This window comes from Podarcis bocagei (genome assembly GCF_964188305.1).
Source record: "Podarcis bocagei genome assembly, chromosome: 9".
In the NCBI taxonomy this organism is placed as follows: domain Eukaryota; kingdom Metazoa; phylum Chordata; class Lepidosauria; order Squamata; family Lacertidae; genus Podarcis; species Podarcis bocagei.
The window spans coordinates 9,915,929-9,936,783 of record NC_138134.1 but is presented as its reverse complement, the minus strand read 5'-3'; the positions used below and the strand labels follow the sequence as shown (position 1 = coordinate 9,936,783).

Below are 20,855 nucleotides of genomic sequence, written 5' to 3'. Positions count from 1 at the left end.
AGGAATCTGGGGCTCTGGCTCTCGTCCAAAGCCTGGGGAGGGGCTAGGGCCATGCCAGGACCCCCGGGAACCCCAGGGGTGAGCACCAGTCAACAGCCATTGTTGGAGCTCCCTCTGCTGGTAGTTTACCCTTTGCAGGCTCCCTGCTGGGTGGGCAGGAGCCAGTTATAGTCATTAGATACCAATGCCTAAGCCAATACCAGTCACACTTGTGTATTCAATAAAGTTGTGGCCTAAATTTGCCCATTAACCTTTAAACTAAATTCGGTGTCCATTGTTTCTTTATTCAATGGGGGCGGGTTTTGGGGCTGGACGCACAAATTTATGTGCTATGATGCAGTTGCTCTATGCATCTGGCCTGGAAAACGTGTAATCTAACATACCAATGCAGCTTGGGTGCCAGGCTGCTGTCTAGAAAGATCTGACGAACCGCCTGGTTTTGCCACTTAACCTGGATAGGAGATCTGACAAGCCACAATGCATGGATGATGGGCTTTGTTCAGTTTGGTGGGTCACCAATTTTTTTCAGGCCTCCCGATCGGCTTTCATAGTTCTTGTCTCAAAGACTGCAATTATGTCTGGGTCAGAAGAACAGCCTGAAGGCCTATAGCTTCATTGTAGCTGCAAAGTTCTGATCTCATTAGACATTTGCTGACAAGTGAACAAATTTGGCCTTCTGGGGATCTCTTGAGGACTGGCATAGTTTATGAGAAATGAAACAAGTTGTGTGCTCCAGAACGGCGTGGCGTGATATTTGTTCTTATGAGGAGATCTTCTCACCCTGAGGGTCCTTTGAGAATGTTACAGGCTTGATTACTGAAACAAAATGAATACCGTATTTTTCGCTCTATAACACACACCCGACCATAACACGCACATAGTTTTTAGAGGAGGAAAATCCGCAGGCATGTCCCCCGTAGGCATTTCCTCCATATCACACACAGACATTTCCCCTTACTTTCTAGGAGGAAAAAAGTGAGTGTTATACAGTACTTTTAGTTTCTTTTCCACATTTTCTCAAGCAATTTTCTCAGAGCGACCAGCCAGATGCCTGCAGGAATCGTTGAGCTGTAAAGTTGGAAGGGATCCCAAGGATCATGCAGTGATCAAACCTGCAACCTTGGGTTTTAGTAAAGCAAACAGTCTAATTTGTCAGCGCCTAAATGATGTTGAGCGTCAGAACAACTTGGCCATAATAAGGAAATTTTGCCCATGGTATGACTATTTCCCACCTTCCCATTTCAACTCTCTGGCTCCCTATCTGCATAACCTAGTACCGTAATTCTAAAATATAGGCGTGCTTTTACTCTCACAAGACTGAACGTGTTGCCCTTGGCTGTACTTGAGGGACAATTCCAACAGATTCTACACGAAAAATACTTATGTCCCCGTGGAGATGGCAGTACAGAATCGGTGGTGCATTCCCTGCTGGCTTGCACTCTTCTTAAAGACTTGAGGAATGAGATTATCACCCCTCTTTCATTGTCCATTCTGGGTCGCCCAGCCACTGCCCCAGTGTCCTTTGTCTTGGCAGTTCAAGATGAGCAGGTGACAGCAAAGGTAGCAAGGTTTTTAGCTGGGGCAATCAGAATAAGATCCACTATTTGACTATTGATTCAAAACCCCAAAACGTATTTCATATAATTGACTTTTTATTTCTATTCTTTGTATATCGTATTGTTCTTTTATTGCTATGGCTGATGCAAATAAAGATTCATTCATTCATTCATCATTCCTGCAACCTTAGCATTATCAGCACCATGCTGAAAACAACTGAGCTAATTTGATTTGTGACTCAGCTCCTGGCAATTTCATTGGTGTAAAGGGGCTTTAAAAATCAAGACCCCGAAAAACCCCACCTCTTTTTCTGTATTCCCACAACTAGCATAGAAGTTAGGCGTGGTTCATATATGCTTATACATCATCTAACTTCTTCATTTTTGGTGTGTGAGACTATATAGTGTTTTCTAGGCAGCCAGGGCTCCTCTGGATGATAAGACCTTTTTGCACCAGGTCAGTGAGGACCACTTGCTTTTTGAAATTATCCCATATATACAGAACTCCTGGTGCGCCCTCGTACCTACAGGACCACCTCTCCTGGTATTCCCCGTGGAGGACCTTAAGGTCCATAAATAGCAACACTTTGGAGGCCCCGAGCCTCAAGGAGGTTAGATTGGTCTCAACTAGGGCAGAGCCTTTTCAGCACTGGCCCCGACGTGGTGGAACGCTCTGTCACAAGAGACCAGGGCCCTGCGGGATTTGACATCTTTCCGCAGGGCCTGCAAGACGAAGCTGTTCCACCTGGCCTTCAGCCCGTTATATGAGATTTGGTATATAAGTTTTCCCTTGGCTTTTTTGCAGGCCTATGTAAGACCAGCATGGATAGCTGGCTCTGGTGAATATCTGATGTTTCCTCCCTTTATGGTCTTGATTTATGGGCTACTACTAAAATGAGGCTGCATTTTAAGCTGTATTTTAATTAACTGTTTTTTGTCTTGTTTTTCTATTACGTTTTATTGTAATTTATATTTGGTGTTAGCCACCCTGAGCCCAGCCCTGGCCGGGGAGGGCAGGGTATGTATGTATGTATGTATGTATGTATGTATAAACAAACAAATTATTATTATTATTATTATTATTATTATTATTATTATTATTATTATTATTAAATAAGTGTTTACTTTTTATAATAGGGACGCAGGTGGCACCGTGGTCTAAACCACAGAGCCTAGAGCTCAGCGGTTTGAATTCCCGCGACGGGGTGAGCTCCTGTTGCTCAGTCCCTGCTCCTTCCAACCTAGCAGTTCGAAAACACGTCAAAGTACAAGTAGATAAATAGGTACCACTCTGGTGGGAAGGTAAACAGCGTTTCCGTGCGCTGCTCTGGTTCTCCAGAAAGTGGCTTAGTCATGCTGGCCACATGACCTGGAAGCTGTACGCCGGGCTCCCTCAGCCAGTAAAGCGAGATGAGCGCCACAACCCCAGAGTCGGCCACGAATGCACCTGATGGTCAGGGGTCCCTTTACCTTTTTATTTTTTATAATACATGGAAGATGGATCTCCCTCGGGAGGTTCTGGACTCTCCTTCCTTGGGGATTTCTAAGCAGAGGTTGGGTGGCCATCTGTCACAGATGCTTTAGCTGAGTTTCCTACTTTTTAGGGGGTTGCACTAGAAATATGTCCATCGGGTACCTTCCAGCTCTACGATTCTATGTTTTTCTGCTTCAACAATATTTCATTATGTTCCTGTCATTTTATGTAACTGTATTTTGTACAAATTATAAAAATTATAAATAAAACATGTTCTCTTTACAAACAAAACATTTAAATAGCTACCTTTCTACCAGTACGATGAGGGGGCAGAGCATGGATATAGCCATGATTTTTGATAGGGGGACAGGCTTTTGTATAGATTTGTATTAATTTTTACTTATTTGGGGGGCACCTGCCCCCCTCCCCCATTGACTACACCCCTGGGGGGGCACAGGAAGAAAACAAGGTCGGAGGGGAGCCACAGTCGGGAAAAGGTTGGGAAACACTGGGCTTGATGACTTTGTGATCCCGTCCAACTCTATTATTCTATGATTCTAAGAATCAGTAAAAATCTGCACCCCATGTGTTACAGAGTGTTACACCCCCACACCCACATATATATAGTGGTGCCTCGCAAGACGAAAAGAATCTGTTCTGTGATTCTCTTCGTCTAGCGGTTTTTTCGTCTTGCGAAGCAAGCCCATTGAAGGATTAGCGGATTAGTGCTATTAGCGGCATTTAGCGGCTTATATGCTGATTGGATCAGCTGATAAGCGGCTTAGTGGCTTAGAAAAAGGGGGGGGAGGAAAAAAACCACCAGGAACTCTCAAGACATTGTCGTCTTGCGAAGCAAGCCCATAGGAGATTCTTTTTGCGAAGCACCTCCAAAACGGAAAACTCTTTCGTCTAGCGAGTTTTCCGTCTTGCGAGGCATTCGTCTTGCGGGGCACCACTGTATCCCAATGTTTATATTGTAAGGTAAAGGGTAAAGAGACCCCTGACCATTAGGTCCAGTCGTGACTGACTCTGGGGTTGCGGCTCTCATCTCGCTTTATTGGCCGAGGGAGCCGGCGTACAGCTTCCGGGTCATGTGGCCAGCATGACTAAGCCGCTTCTGGCAAACCAGAGCAGCACACGGAAATGCCGTTTACCTTCCCACCAGAGCAGTACCTATTTATCTACTTGCACTTTGACGTGCTTTCGGACTGCTAGGTGGGCAGGAGCAGGGACCGAGCAACGGGAGCTCAGCCCGTTGCGGGGATTCGAACCGCCGACCTTCTGATCGGCAAGTCCTAGGCTCTGTGGTTTAACCCACAGCGCCACCCCACCCCTGTTTATTGTAGCGAGCAATAAAAGCACTCCTTAATTCTTTAGCTGGGCTGAGGTATAAGCACAACAGAAATAAGAATGCAAGAAATAATTCCCCTTAAGCTGTCAGGGTATTAAATGAATAGCTCTCTAACTACTCCCACCTGATAACAGCAGATAGGTTTTTTAAAAAATAATAATTATGGCATGCAGCATAATTGAATCAAGCACAGGTAATTAGAGAAAGTTGGAGAAAATCCATCATGATAGGTCTTACCTCTTCATAACCACATTATTGCACATACTTGGGGATATCGATGAAAATGCATTAATTTGGGTCTTAGAGCAGGAGCTCTAAGGAAAATGACTCAACACTACCTCCTAATAACAGAATAATTTGGAACATTTATAACTTGTGATCTGAGGGTGTCAGGGTGCTTGACACATAATGGATTGGGGCTCACAGCATTCATGCAAAGCAGCAAAAGATTTCAACTCATAAAATAATCAATCTTCATTTTCCTCCACAAGCCTTTTCCAGTTCAGACTTTGAGGGAAACGATTGCTGTTAAAATTATATTATAATTGCTGAGATGAGTGCACATTTTGCTTTAAGCAAACCAAATACTATAATTAAGGTGATTTGGTAGTTAATCAGAATGACCACTTGCAATGCACTCTGCATGCTGAAATTAACAGGTCTGGGGGAAAACCAAGCCCTAGGGTTTCTACGAGCCAATTTAAATCATTAATATATTTTTTTCCTTTAAAGAAAATGCCTCACACCAATAGCGGGCAATTACTGACCCCCGCAAGTCCACGATACCAAAACTGAAAAAATTATTTTTATCAACTGCAAACTTTAATTTTACGTTAATCATACTCTTGAGTTACAAATGATGGTAGGATGGTATTGTGGCCATAAACCCTACCCTATTGGCGTACCATGTGAGGAAATGGGAGGTGTAGCAGGGGAAGGGGGGCTGGTTGGAATATTTTGCTTCCTTGGGGATTGCTCCCGCTATGGTCTCACTGGAGCCAATTAAGTTATAGTCGCTGAGACTGAGAAATAAAGTCCCATTGAGCTATTTTTATGAAGCTCTTTTGATGACGATGTGCTTTAGTAATCGATGGTAGGGAGGGAAACTCACTGTTCAATGTGGCTTTTCCTTTTCTGCCAATGAACCGCAACTTTTAAAAATAATTAAAAATAATCTAACAAAAATACTATCAAATGGAAGATTTGTGTGAATTTAATAATAATAATAATTTTATTATTTATACCCCGCCCATCTGGTTGAGCCTCCCCAGCCACTCTGGGCGGCTTCCAAAAAAATATTGAAATACTGTAATACATCAAACATTAAAAGCTTCCCTAAACAGGGCTGCCTTCAGATGTCTTCTAAAAGTCTGGTAGTTGATTGTTCTCTTTGACATCTGGTGGGAGGGCATTCCACAGGGAGGGCGCCACTACCGAGAAGGCCCTCTGCCTGGTTCCCCGCAACTTGGCTTCTGGCAGTGAGGGAACCGCCAGCAGGCCCTCGGTGCTGGACCTCAGTGTCCGGGTAGAATGATGGGGGTGGAGACACTCCTTCAGATATACAGGACCAAGGCCATTTAGGGCTTTAAAGGTCAGCACCAACATGCAAATTTATTTAAATCTGATTGGTCAGTTAAAAAGGCTGGTTATTTATCAACTAAATATTCAATAGGTTGATAATGCTACTTTTGACACTTCTTCAAAGTTCCCTAAACCTTTGATGCCATCAGCGTGCAGAATGTAGCATTTAAAACAAGGGTTCTTTCATTTTAAACTTTGTGTCATCTCTAGTGTAATGGGAGTTAATGATTAAGCATTTGAGGAAACACAGAGTTTGAGTAGTCAAATTGGCTGGAACCTAGCAAAATAATAAGTTTGCTCTGGGCAAACTATTTTTTTAAAGTAGATTCTCTTTCATCTTCTTTTACTGTTAGGTTTCTATTTTTAAAAAATGAAATCCTATCTTGTCCTGGAAGGTCATGATCCCATAACAGAGACTGTGAGTAGAAGCAATATTCTTAGCTGTAATGAAGTGGCTAAAGTTTTTCCTGAAGAAAAAAACCTGATTCTCTTCTTTTTCTTTTTATTAAAGCAGCTAACACATTTTTTTCCAAACTGGTTTTTATTATTATCTTTGTGTCCCCAGTTCCTATTTCTACACAGTCTACTTGGTGACCTCAGAGACGAGAACCTCTGACTATTGTAGTTATTGTCAGAATCATCTAGTTATATGAAATATCAAGAAGATAAACACAACTAAGTTCAAAAACATCTGCTTGCAATTTCATGCTAATATCGCACAGCAAGTAACAGCTCCAGTAGAGGTGCACCCCTTCTGCTGAACCCTATCTTCCAGTTATCAAATCATAACCACAATATTATAATTGAATTACTACTTCTGTTGCTCATAGCTCAAATCCTGCCCGTGAATTCATCGTACTACAATATTTCTTTAAGTAGACCGAAAAAGGCATCCATTCTTCCATAAAAACATTAGATTCTCTTCATTTTGCTGTTAATTTTGCAAGGCCCGTTATCTTACTTATCCATTCCTCATTGGTTGCAACTTTATCTTCCTTTCATTTCTGCCCTTACAAAATCCTAGCTAATTATTTTATTTTAAACACTCATATACCGCTGTCATTAAAATATATCACAGTGGCTGATGCCATTTGGTTTTTGCCAACCGCGTAGCAAATCGTCACAACTTTGTAAGTTTGGTGGTTAGGCATTGGTTCATTCTTTGGTGAAGGGGGTTATGGATTGGCTGTGCCTGCCCCTCATTTGTTGTTGCTGCTGCTAGGGAATTCCATTAAAGGAATCCAGGGGCTCAATTTGCTCCGTCCGATCCCCTCTCAGGGGTAGGGCCATGCCAGAGTTCCTGGGAGCATCTGGGGTGAACTAAGAGGCGGAAATCCGCTTCTGTGCTCCCCCAGTATGTTTTTCCTTACTGACCTCTGGAGGTTCCAGTTGTCAGTCCTATTCCTGCCAGTGCAGGTTCAGGTAGTCCGAACCAATGCCTAAGCAACCACTCACATGCTGTAATCAATAAAGTTGTGGCCAAATTAACACTAAAAATCTTAAACAAATATTCTGCGTCCTGCGTGATTTATTTTGGAGGGGGTTTGGGGGTCTTCACACGCAACAAACTATTAGCAGTGACCTATCGCTGTGGGTTAAACCACAGAGCCTAGGACTTGCTGATCAGAAGGTTGGCGGTTCGAATCCCCGTGACGGTGTGAGCTCACGCTGCTCAGTCCCTGCTCCTGACAACCTAGCAGTTTGAAAGCACATCAAAGTGGAAGTAGATAAATAGGTACCGCTTCGGCGGGAAGGTAAACGGCGTTTCCGTACGCTGCTCTGGTTCGCCAGAAGCGGCTTAGTCATGCTGGCCACATGACCCGGAAGCTGTACGCCGGCTCCCTTGGCCAATAAAGCGAGATGAGCACCGCAACCCCAGAGTCGGCCACGACTGGACCTAATGGTCAGGGGTCCCTTTATCTTTACCTTTATCATGATATGTGAACTGGACCTTTGACTTATTGGACTGAGTGGGAGCTGTGAAGAAGCAAGCCACCTCCTATCTGTGTAGCGCTGCTATGACTTCTTTTTGTGACCAAGAATGTTGGCAGAATATTGGAAACTGAAACATATGCATAGCAAAAGGGTGCTGAATTGGAAAAGCAAGCCTGCTGAGGTTTGGCTATTCCGAAAATAAAACTGCTATATTTAGCCGCTTCAGGAAATTAACGTATTGTTGGTGTAACACTTGGACTGCGATAAATCTGCCCTCTAGTTGATCTCCAAGTGGCAGTCATGTTCAAAACACCCTTAAGACACCGACCCATAGCTTTGAGGACTTGCACAGTGAAACTCATTGCACTTTTCAAATCTGATAAATTACTCGAGAAGCTAAGAAACTTAAAAGATCATTTTTATCATTCCCCTTCCACATAATTAATCATATGGTTGCTTACGGCTATTGTGGTGCTGTGATAGGATGCTGAAATACTATACAATGGACTTGGTTTTTTTAAGGGTTGTTTTGTTGTTGTTATTGAGCACATTGCTGCCCTCTGGTGTCTAAGAATGCTGAAACTCCCACTAGAAAGCAGAACTTTAAGTTTTATTACAGACCATTGTAAATAGTAGCATTTTGTGTGTGGAATTTTTAAAATGGCAGCTTTTCCTGTTCATGGCAGAAAGGACGTTAGAAGCATGAACCCCTAAGCCAGCCATTTTGTGAGGGCTTTCCTGCAGCTTCTTGGTCCAAACTTTGGTAACAAACATTCCTTGAACCCATTCTATTACCAGCTGGTGAAATAACACGTAATAACGACGTATGGGTACTTTATAAATCGCAGAGTATGTAATGAAAGAGAAAATTTTGAAAGCCCTGCATAGTGAAATGCTCTTGTACCTGAACTCTCATGCCTGAAGTCATAACTTTCATTTCATTTCATAATAACAATAACAATATTATTATTTTATTTATATGCCACCCATCTGACTGGGTTGCCGAGCCACTCTGGGAGGCTCCTAACAAAATATTAAAAGCACAATAAAACACCAGCCATAAAAAACTTCCCTGAACAGGGATGCCTTTGGGTGTCTTCTAAAAGTCAAATAGCTGTTTATCTCTTTGGCATCTGATGGGAGGGTGTTCCACAGGGTGGCACCACAGCCGAGAAGGCCCTCTGCCTGGTTCCCTGTAACCTCACTTCTCGCAGGGAGTGAACCGCCAGAAGGCCCTCAGACCTGGACCTCAATGTCCAGGCTGAACAATGGGGGTGGAGACCCTCCTTCAGGTATACTGGGTCGAGGCCACTTAGGGCCTTAATGGTCAGCACTAACACTTTAAATCGCACTCAGAAATGCACTGGAAGCCAGGGGAGATCCTTTAGGACCGGTGTTGTGTGGTCCCAGCAGCCACTCCCAATCACCTGCCTAGCTGCTGCATTCTGGATGAGTTGTAGTTTCTGAGTCACCTTCAAAAGTAGCATTGAAGTTGTCCAAGCAGGAGATAACCAGAGCATGCACCACTCTGGCAAGACAGTCTGCAGGCAGATAGGGTCTCAGCCAACAAACCAGATGGAGCTGGTAGACAGCTGTCCTGGACACAGAAATGACCTGCACCTCCATGGACAGCTGAGAATCCAAAATGACTCCCAGGCTGCACACCTGGTCCTTCAGGGGCACAGTTTACCCATTCAGGACCAAGGAGTACACAGGGTTTTGATACGTAGGAATGTGTATCATTGCTGTTCCCCTCCCCCCATTGTTCAGGTACAGCTAGTTTCTGAGTAGCTTCGGTTGGGAAGTTATTTCTCTTTTAAGGCGCATTGGGTGCTATTTTCATTATGTCTGATGAAGTCATATCTTGAGTGTGTGTCTGGCTTCCCTTCTGCTTTTGATAGCGATAGCTAAACAAACAGAAACAGCTCCCTTTCTTCGTTTTCTCTCCAGCAACCTTATCTAGAAAACACTTCTGCCTTTCATCTTTCAGCCAATCAAAGCAGTAGTTTGTTTCCCAAGAAAATGATTTCCACAACCCATTTCCTGAGAACCTTCATATCACCTTTAGTTTCTGTTCTCGGCCACCAACCCTACTCGCCCCTCAAAAACAGAGCCAAGTCTCACAACACCCTCAGGCACCTGACCTGATCACAAAAAAGGCATGTTCTGCATATTTTTGGTCTTCTTGAAAACAGGTGTGTGTGTGTGTGTGTGTGCGTGCGTGCAAGCCTCAAGCTGCACTACAAACTTGATATGTAGAATTGCATCCTAAATATGCTCAACAACCTTTGTTCTAAAATCTCAGTTATAAAAGCAGATACAGTGATACCTTGGTTCTCGAACAGCCTAGTTTACGAACAACTTAGAACCCGAACGTCGCAAACCCGGAAGTGAGCGTTCCAGTTCTCGAATTATTTTTTGGAAGTCAAACGTGTCCTGAGCTTCCGTTTTTAGTGTTGCGCTTCCATTTTTAGAGAGACCATGCTGATTGGGAAGGTGGGGAGAAGCGTCCCGGCAGCGCTCTGCAGACCATCTGCTTTGACGTGAGAGAGATCGAAAGATCGCACTGACTGGGACAGTGGGGAGAAGCATTTTAGGGGTCATTTTTCAACAGCCTGGAATTAATGGAATTAATGAATTCCATTTTGCATTACTTTCTGTGGGAAAGCGCACCTTGGTTTTGGAATGTTTTGGTTTTGGAACGGACTTCTGGAACGGATTAAGTTCGAGAACCAAGGTACTACTGTATTATAGTTTGGTGCACTGTACATCTTTTGTAAATGGACGCAGAGATCAAGGTGGGGTTGAAACATAACGGTGTGCCCCTGACCGATGCCAGTTCTTCCAAAAGCCTCACTTTGTTCAGCAAAATATCTTTCTAGTTCCTCTTTGAATCAGGATATCAAGATCACACTGATCACTGCAGATATCAGCTCAACTTCTTTTAATGCGAACAGCGTAGAACGTGTCAGGAATCTAACAATGCTACTCACATTTCTCCTTGCAGTGAATATCCCTGCTAGGAGATGGGGGGAGCTCGTATGTGAACTTCCCTGCTTCTGGAGAAATAGAGTTTGGACAGGCTTTGGCCCCTTTAGCAGAAAAGAACTTTTGTAAAGTAGTTTTCGAAATCTCTGTTTGGTAGTGGTAAAATCCTTGCTGTTTGCAGTCTCTTGTACAATTTGTACATGAGCATGTTATTTATATGCATTCCTTGCCACTTTCCTTAGGAATGTCCCAGTGGGATTGTTAATGAAGAGACCTTCAAAGAGATTTACTCTCAGTTCTTCCCACAGGGAGGTGAGTACTCTGCGCATAATTAGTCTTGTTTGCATGCACAACCAATTGCCATAATTGCTTGGAAATTTGGCCTAAACAGGTTGTTGTTCTAGTTAATTAAGCCTTTTATACTACTTAATGGGTGGACAGAAGTACTTCAGGGTTTTAATTAAAGAGTGGAAATACCTACTAGCAATATCTATTTATAAAAGCACACCATCTGCAATTTGTTTGCTTAAATGTACAGCTCGCTCCATCCCAAAGGCTCTGGACAAGTAACAAAAGCAATAGTTGAATTCATATATTCCCTGTCGCCCTGTTTACTAACAAAGCCTTGAGGTCCCAAAGGAGCCCAAGTGGGTAGGGTCTTGCAAAACTCAGTACTGAGCTTTGGGGAAACTGCAGCAGGAGGGAGTTCTGCTTAAATCATCTGATTGGCAGTGCTTGAAAAGTCCCTGTGCAAAGCACTTCAAAGTCAGGTCTTTGACTTTGTGCAAAGCACATTGTCAGGTCTTGCTAAGCCCCTTTCTATCTTGTGGAGCTCTTTGAAATGGGCTCTGCAAGCACATGGCAAAAAAGCCCACCTGATGTCATGGTGTTGTCTAAACCAATGAGCCTCTTGGGCTTGCTGATCAGAAGGTTGGTGGTTTGAATCTCCACAATGGGGTGAGCTCCCGTTGCTCTGTCCCAGCTCCTGCCAACCTAGCAGTTCAAAAGCACGCCAGTGCAAGTAGAAGGGAAACGGTGTTTCCATGTGCTCTGGTTTCCATCACAGTGTTCCGTTGCGCCAGAAGCGGTTTAGTCCTACTGACCACATGACCTGGAAAGCTGTGTGTGGACAAACACCGGCTCCCTCGGCCTGAAAGCGAGATGAGCGCCACAACCCCATAGTCGCCTTTGACTGGACTTAACCGTCCAGGGGTCCTTTACCTTTAACCATGTGATTACCACAGGGTGGGGGAGATCAAGACTTGGCCCACCACCCAGATCGAGTTCCCCATCCCAGACTTAGACAAGGGACAAATATTATAAAGATATGGTTTCTTGGATAGTAATAAAGTGTTGTTGTCATTTAGTCGTGTCCGACTCTTCGTGACCCCATGAACTAGAGCAGGCCAGGCACTCCTGTAAATAAAGTAGAATGGATTTTTAAAAAGTTAGAAGTAAGGCTGCATTAAAAGTCAACAAGATATGCAGATATCCATCATTCATTCATTTCTCTTCTCTGTTAAATTCCCAGCATCTTAATATTAAAGCAAGTAAGCAGGCAGATCTGCAGAGCACTCTATGTCCACTCAACTGAAAAACACTTTATCAGAGGGGCTTCTTAGCTACAATTTTTGAATGCATTCATTCCTCGGAAGTCAAACGGAATCTGTTCCGGAAGTCCGTTCGACTTCCAAAATGCTTGGAAACCAAAGCGTGGCTTCCGATTGGCTGCAGGAAGCTCCTGCAGCCAATCGGAAGCCACTGAAGCCCCATCGGACATCCGGGTTCTAAAGAATGTTCGCAAACCAGAACACTCACTTCTGGGTTTCTGGCATTCGGGAGCCAAAACGTTCGACTGGCAAGGCATCATTCAGGATCCAAGGTACGACTGTATTCACTCTACAAGGCTGTAGCATGCAGCAATGAGGCTCCATTTGTTTATTCAAACAATATCCAAAAAGTCAAAATATTATTTAGCCCTGAAGTGTCTTTAAGAAAGGCCCATTAGCATTCCTCCAAGTCTCCTTGAAGACTTTGGTTCTCTGTTAAATGACTGAGGTGGGTAGCCGTCAGGACCATCTGGAGTCTGTCATATGTTTGCTTGTTAATTACATTGCTACACATATAATGAAGCATAGAAAAAGAAATTAGCTACAAGTGCTCTTAACATTTGCATAGGGGTTTTTTCCTTTGCTATTCTTGCGATTTAATTTGAATCCATTCAAGAGTTGGCCTTAGAACCTTGCCGTGCTCCCTCTACTGAAATCTTTTTGTCCCCCTAATCTCCAAAATCTAAAATAAAGCCCTAGGTTCTCATTGAAGAGTTTAAGCTTGCCTGTTCCAAGTGTTCTAACTGATAAAGAGTCTTTAATTGTGAAAATAGAAGTTGGAGATTTAAGAGGGCCCACCCTCCTGCGAAATTGCTGTGAGTTCATGAGAACTTGGAACACAGTAGATAATTCTTTATAAGCTCTATATGTGCCTGTATGTTCACGATTATTCCCCTCCTACAGTATCTTACATTTGTGAGTGCAGAAGGAAATGTAGGCGGCAGTTGAACAGTGAGTCAAAGCGTAAAGCTGATGTGGATTTGTGATTCCCCAATTATCTCTATGGGTTTTCCTTTGTTATGCTAGGCCTGCTGCTTTCTTTCTCTCAACAAAACTGGGCATTTGTCACTGGTAATTTCCAGATCTTATACATTTGAGTATAGTGTGGGTCATATGCAACCCCCCACTTAGTATTCTTTTCCCTCTCGTTATTTTCTTCTAGCATTTATTACAGCTTCTCTGTCTTCAACGTTTTCCCCCTTTATATATTTTACAGTGTTAAGTTGTGGGTGAACATATCAGACGACACAGCGATTCTTCAAACAGCTCTTGTTTATTCACAGGCCAGAACAGAACTGAAGGGTCCAGTCAGCCTGCTTATATAGCGCTCCAGTACAACATAACTGTGACAATTTTCTAAAACTATCCAATCACTGAACGTCACTTTCGATCCTTCATTTGCATAACTATCTACAGTATCCCCCTGCTGGCCCAGGGTGAGAACTTCAGTACATAACAATCAGCTACACGGCCAGGGTATAATTGTGTTTTCACTCGTCATTCTTTAAGAGCAATCCAGTTGGGATTTCTCTTGGGCAAGTCCCGTTGAATTGAATAGGAGTTGCGCACAATCTCGTGCTCTTAAGATGTTCTTCACCAGATCTTTCCACTTGAAGATGCCATCCATTCACTTTCTCATGTTGGGGAAAAAAGGCACAAGAGGGAGAACCACAGCTTGGTGGTCCAACATCTGCTTTGGATGCAGGCAGATTTGTGTCTCGTGTGTCCCAGTGTTCATGGAATCTTAAGAGTTGGAAGGAACCACAATGGACATCTAGTCCAGCCCCCTGAAATGCAGGAATCTTTTGCCCACCGCTGAGCATCTCCAAGGGACTCTGGGAATGCCCCCTGTCTGAAATCCCAGAGAAGAATCCCATGGAGGGCCAGCGTGGTGCAGTGGTTAGAGTGTCTGTCGGACATGACCCTGGGAGATCAGGGTTCAAATCCCCACCTGACATGAAGCTCACTGGTTGACCTTGGGCCAGTCACTACCTCTCAGCCCAACCCACCTCACAGGGTTGTTGTGGGGGTTAAATGGGGAGGGGGGACCATGTGCGCCACCTCGATCTCCTTAGAAGGAAAACAAGTAGGATATAAATGCAATAAATAATAGCAAGAATAAATAATCCCAGTTTGTGTCAGCAATACTCAATGGCCTAACTTGGTATAAGACAGCTTCCTAGCAAGACAGGCACAATTTTGTGGAGCTAATGGAAGTCAGCTTTAATGGTCAACAACAACAGTTCCAGATTATTATTTTGTTTTATCTGGATGTTAAAAAGTAGGTGCCTCCCATTGTTCAAAACACCCTCAGCAGTGTGTGTGTGTGTGTGTTCAAAAACGGGCATTACAAAAAGAAAAATAAGAAACTTGGTTAAAACAGGCTTGTTGGTTTCTGCTAAGGTCAGTTGAGTAAGACCGTGACGCTCTTGCTTTCTAAATTTAATTGGTTTTCTTATAGGCTTTAACCACTTTAACCATTCCACCCCACCACCTGAACCAAGGTGAACATTTAAGGTACCACTCCTGCCCCACCTTCTCAGCCACCAAAGTAATAAGTCTACCCTCCAACGTCTGATTAGACCTGATGTATAGTTGCTGTGAATGTGCCAATGTTGCACTGAGAATGAAGCTATTGCACCCCAGACATTGCATGGTCTGAGTCTCTTAAGCTGTTAGCACTCTCTATTGCTTCCTGCTGCCACCTGTCAGAATGCTAATATATCATCATAGTTACCATTTCTAGGTACAAAACCAGAAACTTATTTAATTGTTTTAAAAGAAAAACCTGAAACACCCCCCCTCTCTGTCCTGATTTATATTCCATACTTAGTGGGAAAGAAATCACATTAAGTAGCTCTAATTAAAAGCTTAAGGACTACAACCTTTGGCTTATGTTTAATCAAAATTGTCTTCACTGCCTTGGATATTTTATTGAATGAAGGCTGTGAAACCACTGGAATTAACTGAAATGTCTTAAAGGTAAAGTCCTGTAAATCTGGTACTCTTCTTTATTGATTTTTGCAGAGTGTGGTTTAAAACCTTTGATTCTGTTCAGTGGCTGCGATCTGACAAATGACACGATGAAAGCACGCATTGCTTGTTTTCCTATTTATTTTTTAAATTGCCACATACCAATAAAGAGGAAAATGCAAGAAATGAAGAAAGAAAAGAAGTGTTGTGTTCAAACTGGTTAATTATATAGGGAATAAAATTCTAATTAATTCAGGATCCTACAAATCAGGATCACCATTAAAGGACAGCAATCCTATGGCTCCCAGGAGGATATTCCAGGTCCTGTAGGATTTTGCAAATTCCCTCTCCCTGGTCCCTCCCATCCATGTTGAAAAGGACCTCCGCCATTTGCCTTCCACTGTTCTGGCTTTGCCATTGGAAATGGCAAAAGGGACACAGATGGATTGGAGGAAAGTTTGAGCCCATGGCATCCACAGCCCTCCCATTCTCAACAAAAACCACCAGGGCGGGGCATGGGGGTGGGGATTGTGCCAGGCCCGGTTCTGGTATATTTCTTTTCATTTCAGCCAACCCTGCACACCTTCCATTCTGGCCAGCACAAGACAGGCAGAACATGGAATTGGGTGGTTTGACTGCTACAGTTTGTTTTTACTCCCCTCCTAGATGCTTCTATTAGGAAGGAAGGAAGGAAGAAGAGGCAATGATTTGCTGTAGCAAAATTCCTCATGGTGCTATGTTATATACTGTACACCAGCTATTGTAGAAACAACAACAACAAACAACAACAACTGATTTATTTATTTCTACCCCGCACATCTGGCTGGGTTTCCCCAGCCATTCTGGGCAGCTCCCAACAGAAGATTTAAAACAGAATAAAATTTCAAAGGTTAAAGACTTCCCTAAACAGGGCTGCCTTCAGATGTCTTCAGAAAATGAAATGGGCCTCTGTACTAGTCTAGATATGCATGCTAAATAAAGATGGAAATCCTTTTATTCAAATAAGATTGGTTTCATTGGAAATACTTTATTTCCATTCGAAAATTCTAGGCAGCTAACAACCATCCTATAAAAATGATAATCAACAAACTTTAAACGAAAACGAAACAAAAGGTTGCTGATAACACTGGCATAGTTTTTTATGAGGTTTAAAAACAATGGTGTTCAAATATACTGTTGATTGATGGGTTTCAGTTTAATTCTGAATGTTTATAGGTGTGGGACCTTTGGGCTTTTGTGAACCTTTCTTCTCCTCTGAAATTCTTTTTTCCTGTCATAGCATATTTTCCATAACATAATCAATAATATCTTCTATATAGTGCATTTCTGAATATTTTAAACTCTTACATCATAGTACAGTATTATTAATATTGTTGTTAGACAGCATCAATTGATTTCATTGGGAATGTTAACTGTGGACTCAGCTACATTAGTGAAAAAACAGTGTTTTGAATTCGTTATAAACATACAACACCAGATGGCGGTGGAGAGCAAAAAAAAAAAGTTTGTGATTTTCCATAGTCTCCCCCCCCCTTTTTGTTATAACGATTCAGTTTCTGACTTATTTATAGCATTTCTTCCACCCTATAAAGTGCTACATTTTGTTTGGACTGCATCCATTAATTATGATGATGGTGATCAAAATCACAAGTGATTTTTTGACAGCTGTTATAAAAAAATGTGATGAGTCTTTAAAGAAATGTGAATAAGAGTATGTATATATCAACATGTGTTCTTATCAATATCAACAGATGTTCTTAGAATACACACCTTACTTTAACCTTGAACATAACAAAAAGCAAGGCTTTGGTGGACATTGCTGAATATTACCCTCTTCCTTTTCAAACTGAATTATGAAATAGTCTGAGAATTCTGAGAATGCAGAATTTGAGATACTTAAATTAGCTCCGCAGCAATAGACACACACACACACACACACACACACACCAGTCTAGAGATTCACATGTGCTTAAATGCATGCATGAATCTTTGCATATGTTCCAGTGCTTGGACTTGATCTGTGCATCTCTAGGGTATTTTTTGTGGAAACAGAAATGCAGATCCATAAATAATTTTTGGGTAGTATCTGGATAATAGCCAAAGCACAGCTCATGGCACTTGGTCTGTTTTTCTGAGGACTTCTGGCTAATATTTATTGAAAGAGGTGTTATGGTGTAGTGTGGTGTAGTGGTTAAGAACGGTGGACTCGTAATCTGGGGAACCGGGTTCACTTCTCCGCTCCTCCACCTGCAGCCGCTGGGTGACATTGGGCCAGTCACACTTCTCTGAAGTCTCTCAGCCTCACTCACCTCACAGGGTGTTTGTTGTGGGGGAGGAAGGGAAAGGAGAATGTTAGCCGCTTTGAGACTCCTTCGGGTAGTGATAAAGCGGGATATCAAATCCAAACTCTTCTTCTTCTTCTTATAAGAAAAACTGCTCCTTTTCCCTTATGAGGTACCCAAGGGCCCATATAGAGTCCTTATGTAGGTTCTCTATCGGTAGGAGAAAATAACAGATGCTAACCAGATATATTGATATATCAATATTGAGAAGCAAAGCAGCTAGTAAGCCTGATCTTTATTAAACTGTTGCAACAGGGTCCCCACTCACCACACGCAGGAGGGAGGAGGGACCTAGAACAATGGTGTGCAAGCCGTTATATAGACTTTTGAAATTGCCCAGCCTGTAGCTCAAGGCCATCCCCCAAAACACCATACATACTTCACAGAAGGGGCGACCTACAGCAGAAAACCTGTCTGCCAGGATACCTGATAATGGTCACCGACTGCTTTTACCTGGGCATCCTGGCCATTCGTTTGTGGTGGTAAATACTCAGTTCCTGAATCCAGGTCATAGGTAAAGGGACCCCTGACCATTAGGTCCAGTCATGGCCGACTCTGGGTTGCGGCGCTCATCTAGCTTTATTGGCCGAGGGAGCCGGCGTACAGCTTCCGGGTCATGTGGCCAGCATGACTAAGCCGCTTCTGGCGAACCAGAGCAGCGCACGGAAACGCCGTTTACCTTCCCGCCAGAGCGGTACCTATTTATTTACTTGCACTTTGACATGCTTTTGAACTGTTAGGTTGGCAGGAGCAGGGAGCAAGCAACGGGAGTTCACCCCATCACGGGGATTTGAACCGCTAACCTTCTGATCGGCAAGTCCTAGGTTCTGTGATTTAACCCACAGCGCCACCCTCGTCCCTATTCATACACAAATATATACTCTTAAGACAGGATTTGTGAGCAAAGAGACAATGGGGAGGTTTTTCCATTTCCTTCCTCCTTGAAGAGAAACATTTGAGGTCAATTTGGGAGAGTCAAAATGGTTTCAGGACTGTTTTTGTGTACTGTTTCAGACATGTGGTTTATAGATCCATGCATGTGTTTGCCTGGTGCATCCATGGACATTTTATATCTTAGACCTTATAATTCTCATAACAGAGGAAAATAAGAATTACGTTGGGGGCGGTGGTGTATGGTAAATGGACTAGTTCTCTAAATGTTCCCAGTAAATTAAAGTATTAAAACCTGGCGCTGAATTCCACTGGTTGGGGGGGAAATGTTCTTCTTTATAAGGCTGCTGAATTAAGTTTCTTTATTAATGCAATTAATAAGGAACAACCTTGTTTACATTGCAGATTCCACAACGTACGCACATTTTCTGTTCAACGCATTTGACACAGATCACAACGGAAGTGTGAGTTTTGAGGTAAGCCTGTTTATTTCTGTTCTTGTCACCTGGTTTCTCTGGTAGGATCTGATCCAGTCTAAAGTACCTTTGATTCCAGTGAGAGGGTTAAGCATATTTTTCAGAACTCTCCCACAGAGTTCAACAGGGCTGCACTTCAGTTTTCTGAACTATCATGACTTTTCAAAGTTTCATGAACAACAAAGAAGCTGAAATGTATAAAAAAGATACGCAAATGATCAGAAAGGTCTTAAATGGAATGTGTTGTATCTATACTTGCAATCTGGATTTAGTAGGACTTACTCCAAGAAAGAAACAGAAATTACTGTAAAAGCTCATAATTGTATCAATATTTTACTAAATATGCAAAGATTAACCGATGCTTTAATAGCATAGTAAAAACCAATAAAATATTACCTTAGACAAATTCTGATTTATCTAGCCCTCCTACTTTCATTCCCCTGTTCCCTGACGAATTGATATCAGTTAGGAAAAGGTTAAAATGAGTTCTGCTATGAAACTAGAGAAAGAAGGAGATCTTTTAATTTGCCAGGGTCAATTCTTCATCTTCAACTTCCTTCGTCTTCCAATACATTCCTTGTTTCTATATGTTATTCTAAATGTGAGATTAAAATAAGGTTAGTAGTGATTATTTTCCATGAGGACGAGTGTTTTTCTTTTAAAATAGGGGTAGTGTCTGTTAGAAGTGACCAGGCTTGGAATTCCAAAGTATTTGCTAGCAATATGCGGGATAAAGCCTTTAAGGTTGTGACCCAAAAGCTCAGTCCTTTACATGTAAGCTGTTTTGACATCAGTAGCATGTACATCTCTAAGTAAATGTTCTTAGGCTCAGATATAAATCTGCTATGTTGCTAGGGGTGAATAAATAATCTCCGTCTGGTTTCCTCAGATGACACAAGTGAAATATGCGTTAACCCTGTTGAAAAAAGAAAGAGACGCTGTTTGTTTACCGTGGTTCTCTTTTCCTCCGTCGAAGTGTTCCTTACACATTCTTTTCAACAGACAGGGGCGGAAATATAGGGGACCTATTGCTAGGTTTGTTTGATCACAGGCAATTCCCAGTCCTGTCCCTGGATGCTTGTGCATCAACTCTCATGTCAAAATGGCTTTGGGAAAGCTCGTGGTGCGGACCAGCAGAATGGCGGATGCCTTCATTTGCAGCTTGGGAACAGCTCCTCTTTTCTTTCTAATCTCAGAGTGACAGAGCCCAGAGAGGCTCGTGGCACCAACGCTTCAAAACAGATCCCCTTAAATCTTTTGTGTGCCTGTCTGCTGATCCTTCCTTTCTATTGTCTGGAGCAAAATATGAAGGAGTAGGGGTTTTTTGGTCATCTTTTCACCTCCCTTATAGCTCAAATGGTATTTTGGTGCTTGTGAACAATGTTATATGAAGAGTGGGAGATTTCTGAAAGGAGTATGAGTTTGAATTGGCAGGGAGGAAAGAAAACAGGTTTACCAACAGAGCTATTTTCAGACGCAGTCCTATTAGTGTGCCAACCAGAACGACCAGATTTAGGTTTCTTGTTTCCTATCACATCACAACAGAACAGCCACGAGAAAGCCGTAATTTTTTTGTTGGATTTCTTTAGGATGTTGTTGCATTATAATGTTTATAAAATGTAGGAACGCACCAGGCCTTCACATTCTTGGTCTTTGTTACTGGCTACGTTAAGAAAGT

The 20,855-nt window shown here is 42.7% G+C and overlaps 1 protein-coding gene across 13 annotated transcripts in view; it reads left to right on the top strand.

The window, feature by feature from the left end:
- The window catches only part of KCNIP4 (potassium voltage-gated channel interacting protein 4), a 437,188-nt gene that overhangs the window by 405,408 nt on the left and 10,925 nt on the right, over window positions 1-20,855 (top strand). For all 13 annotated transcript variants that reach the window (XM_081207936.1, XM_081207941.1, XM_081207937.1 and 10 more), the window contains 2 exons: window positions 11,128-11,197; window positions 19,107-19,177. In XM_081207936.1, coding sequence (XP_081064062.1) covers window positions 11,128-11,197; window positions 19,107-19,177 — 141 coding nt within the window. The remainder of the gene's footprint in view (window positions 1-11,127; window positions 11,198-19,106; window positions 19,178-20,855) is intronic.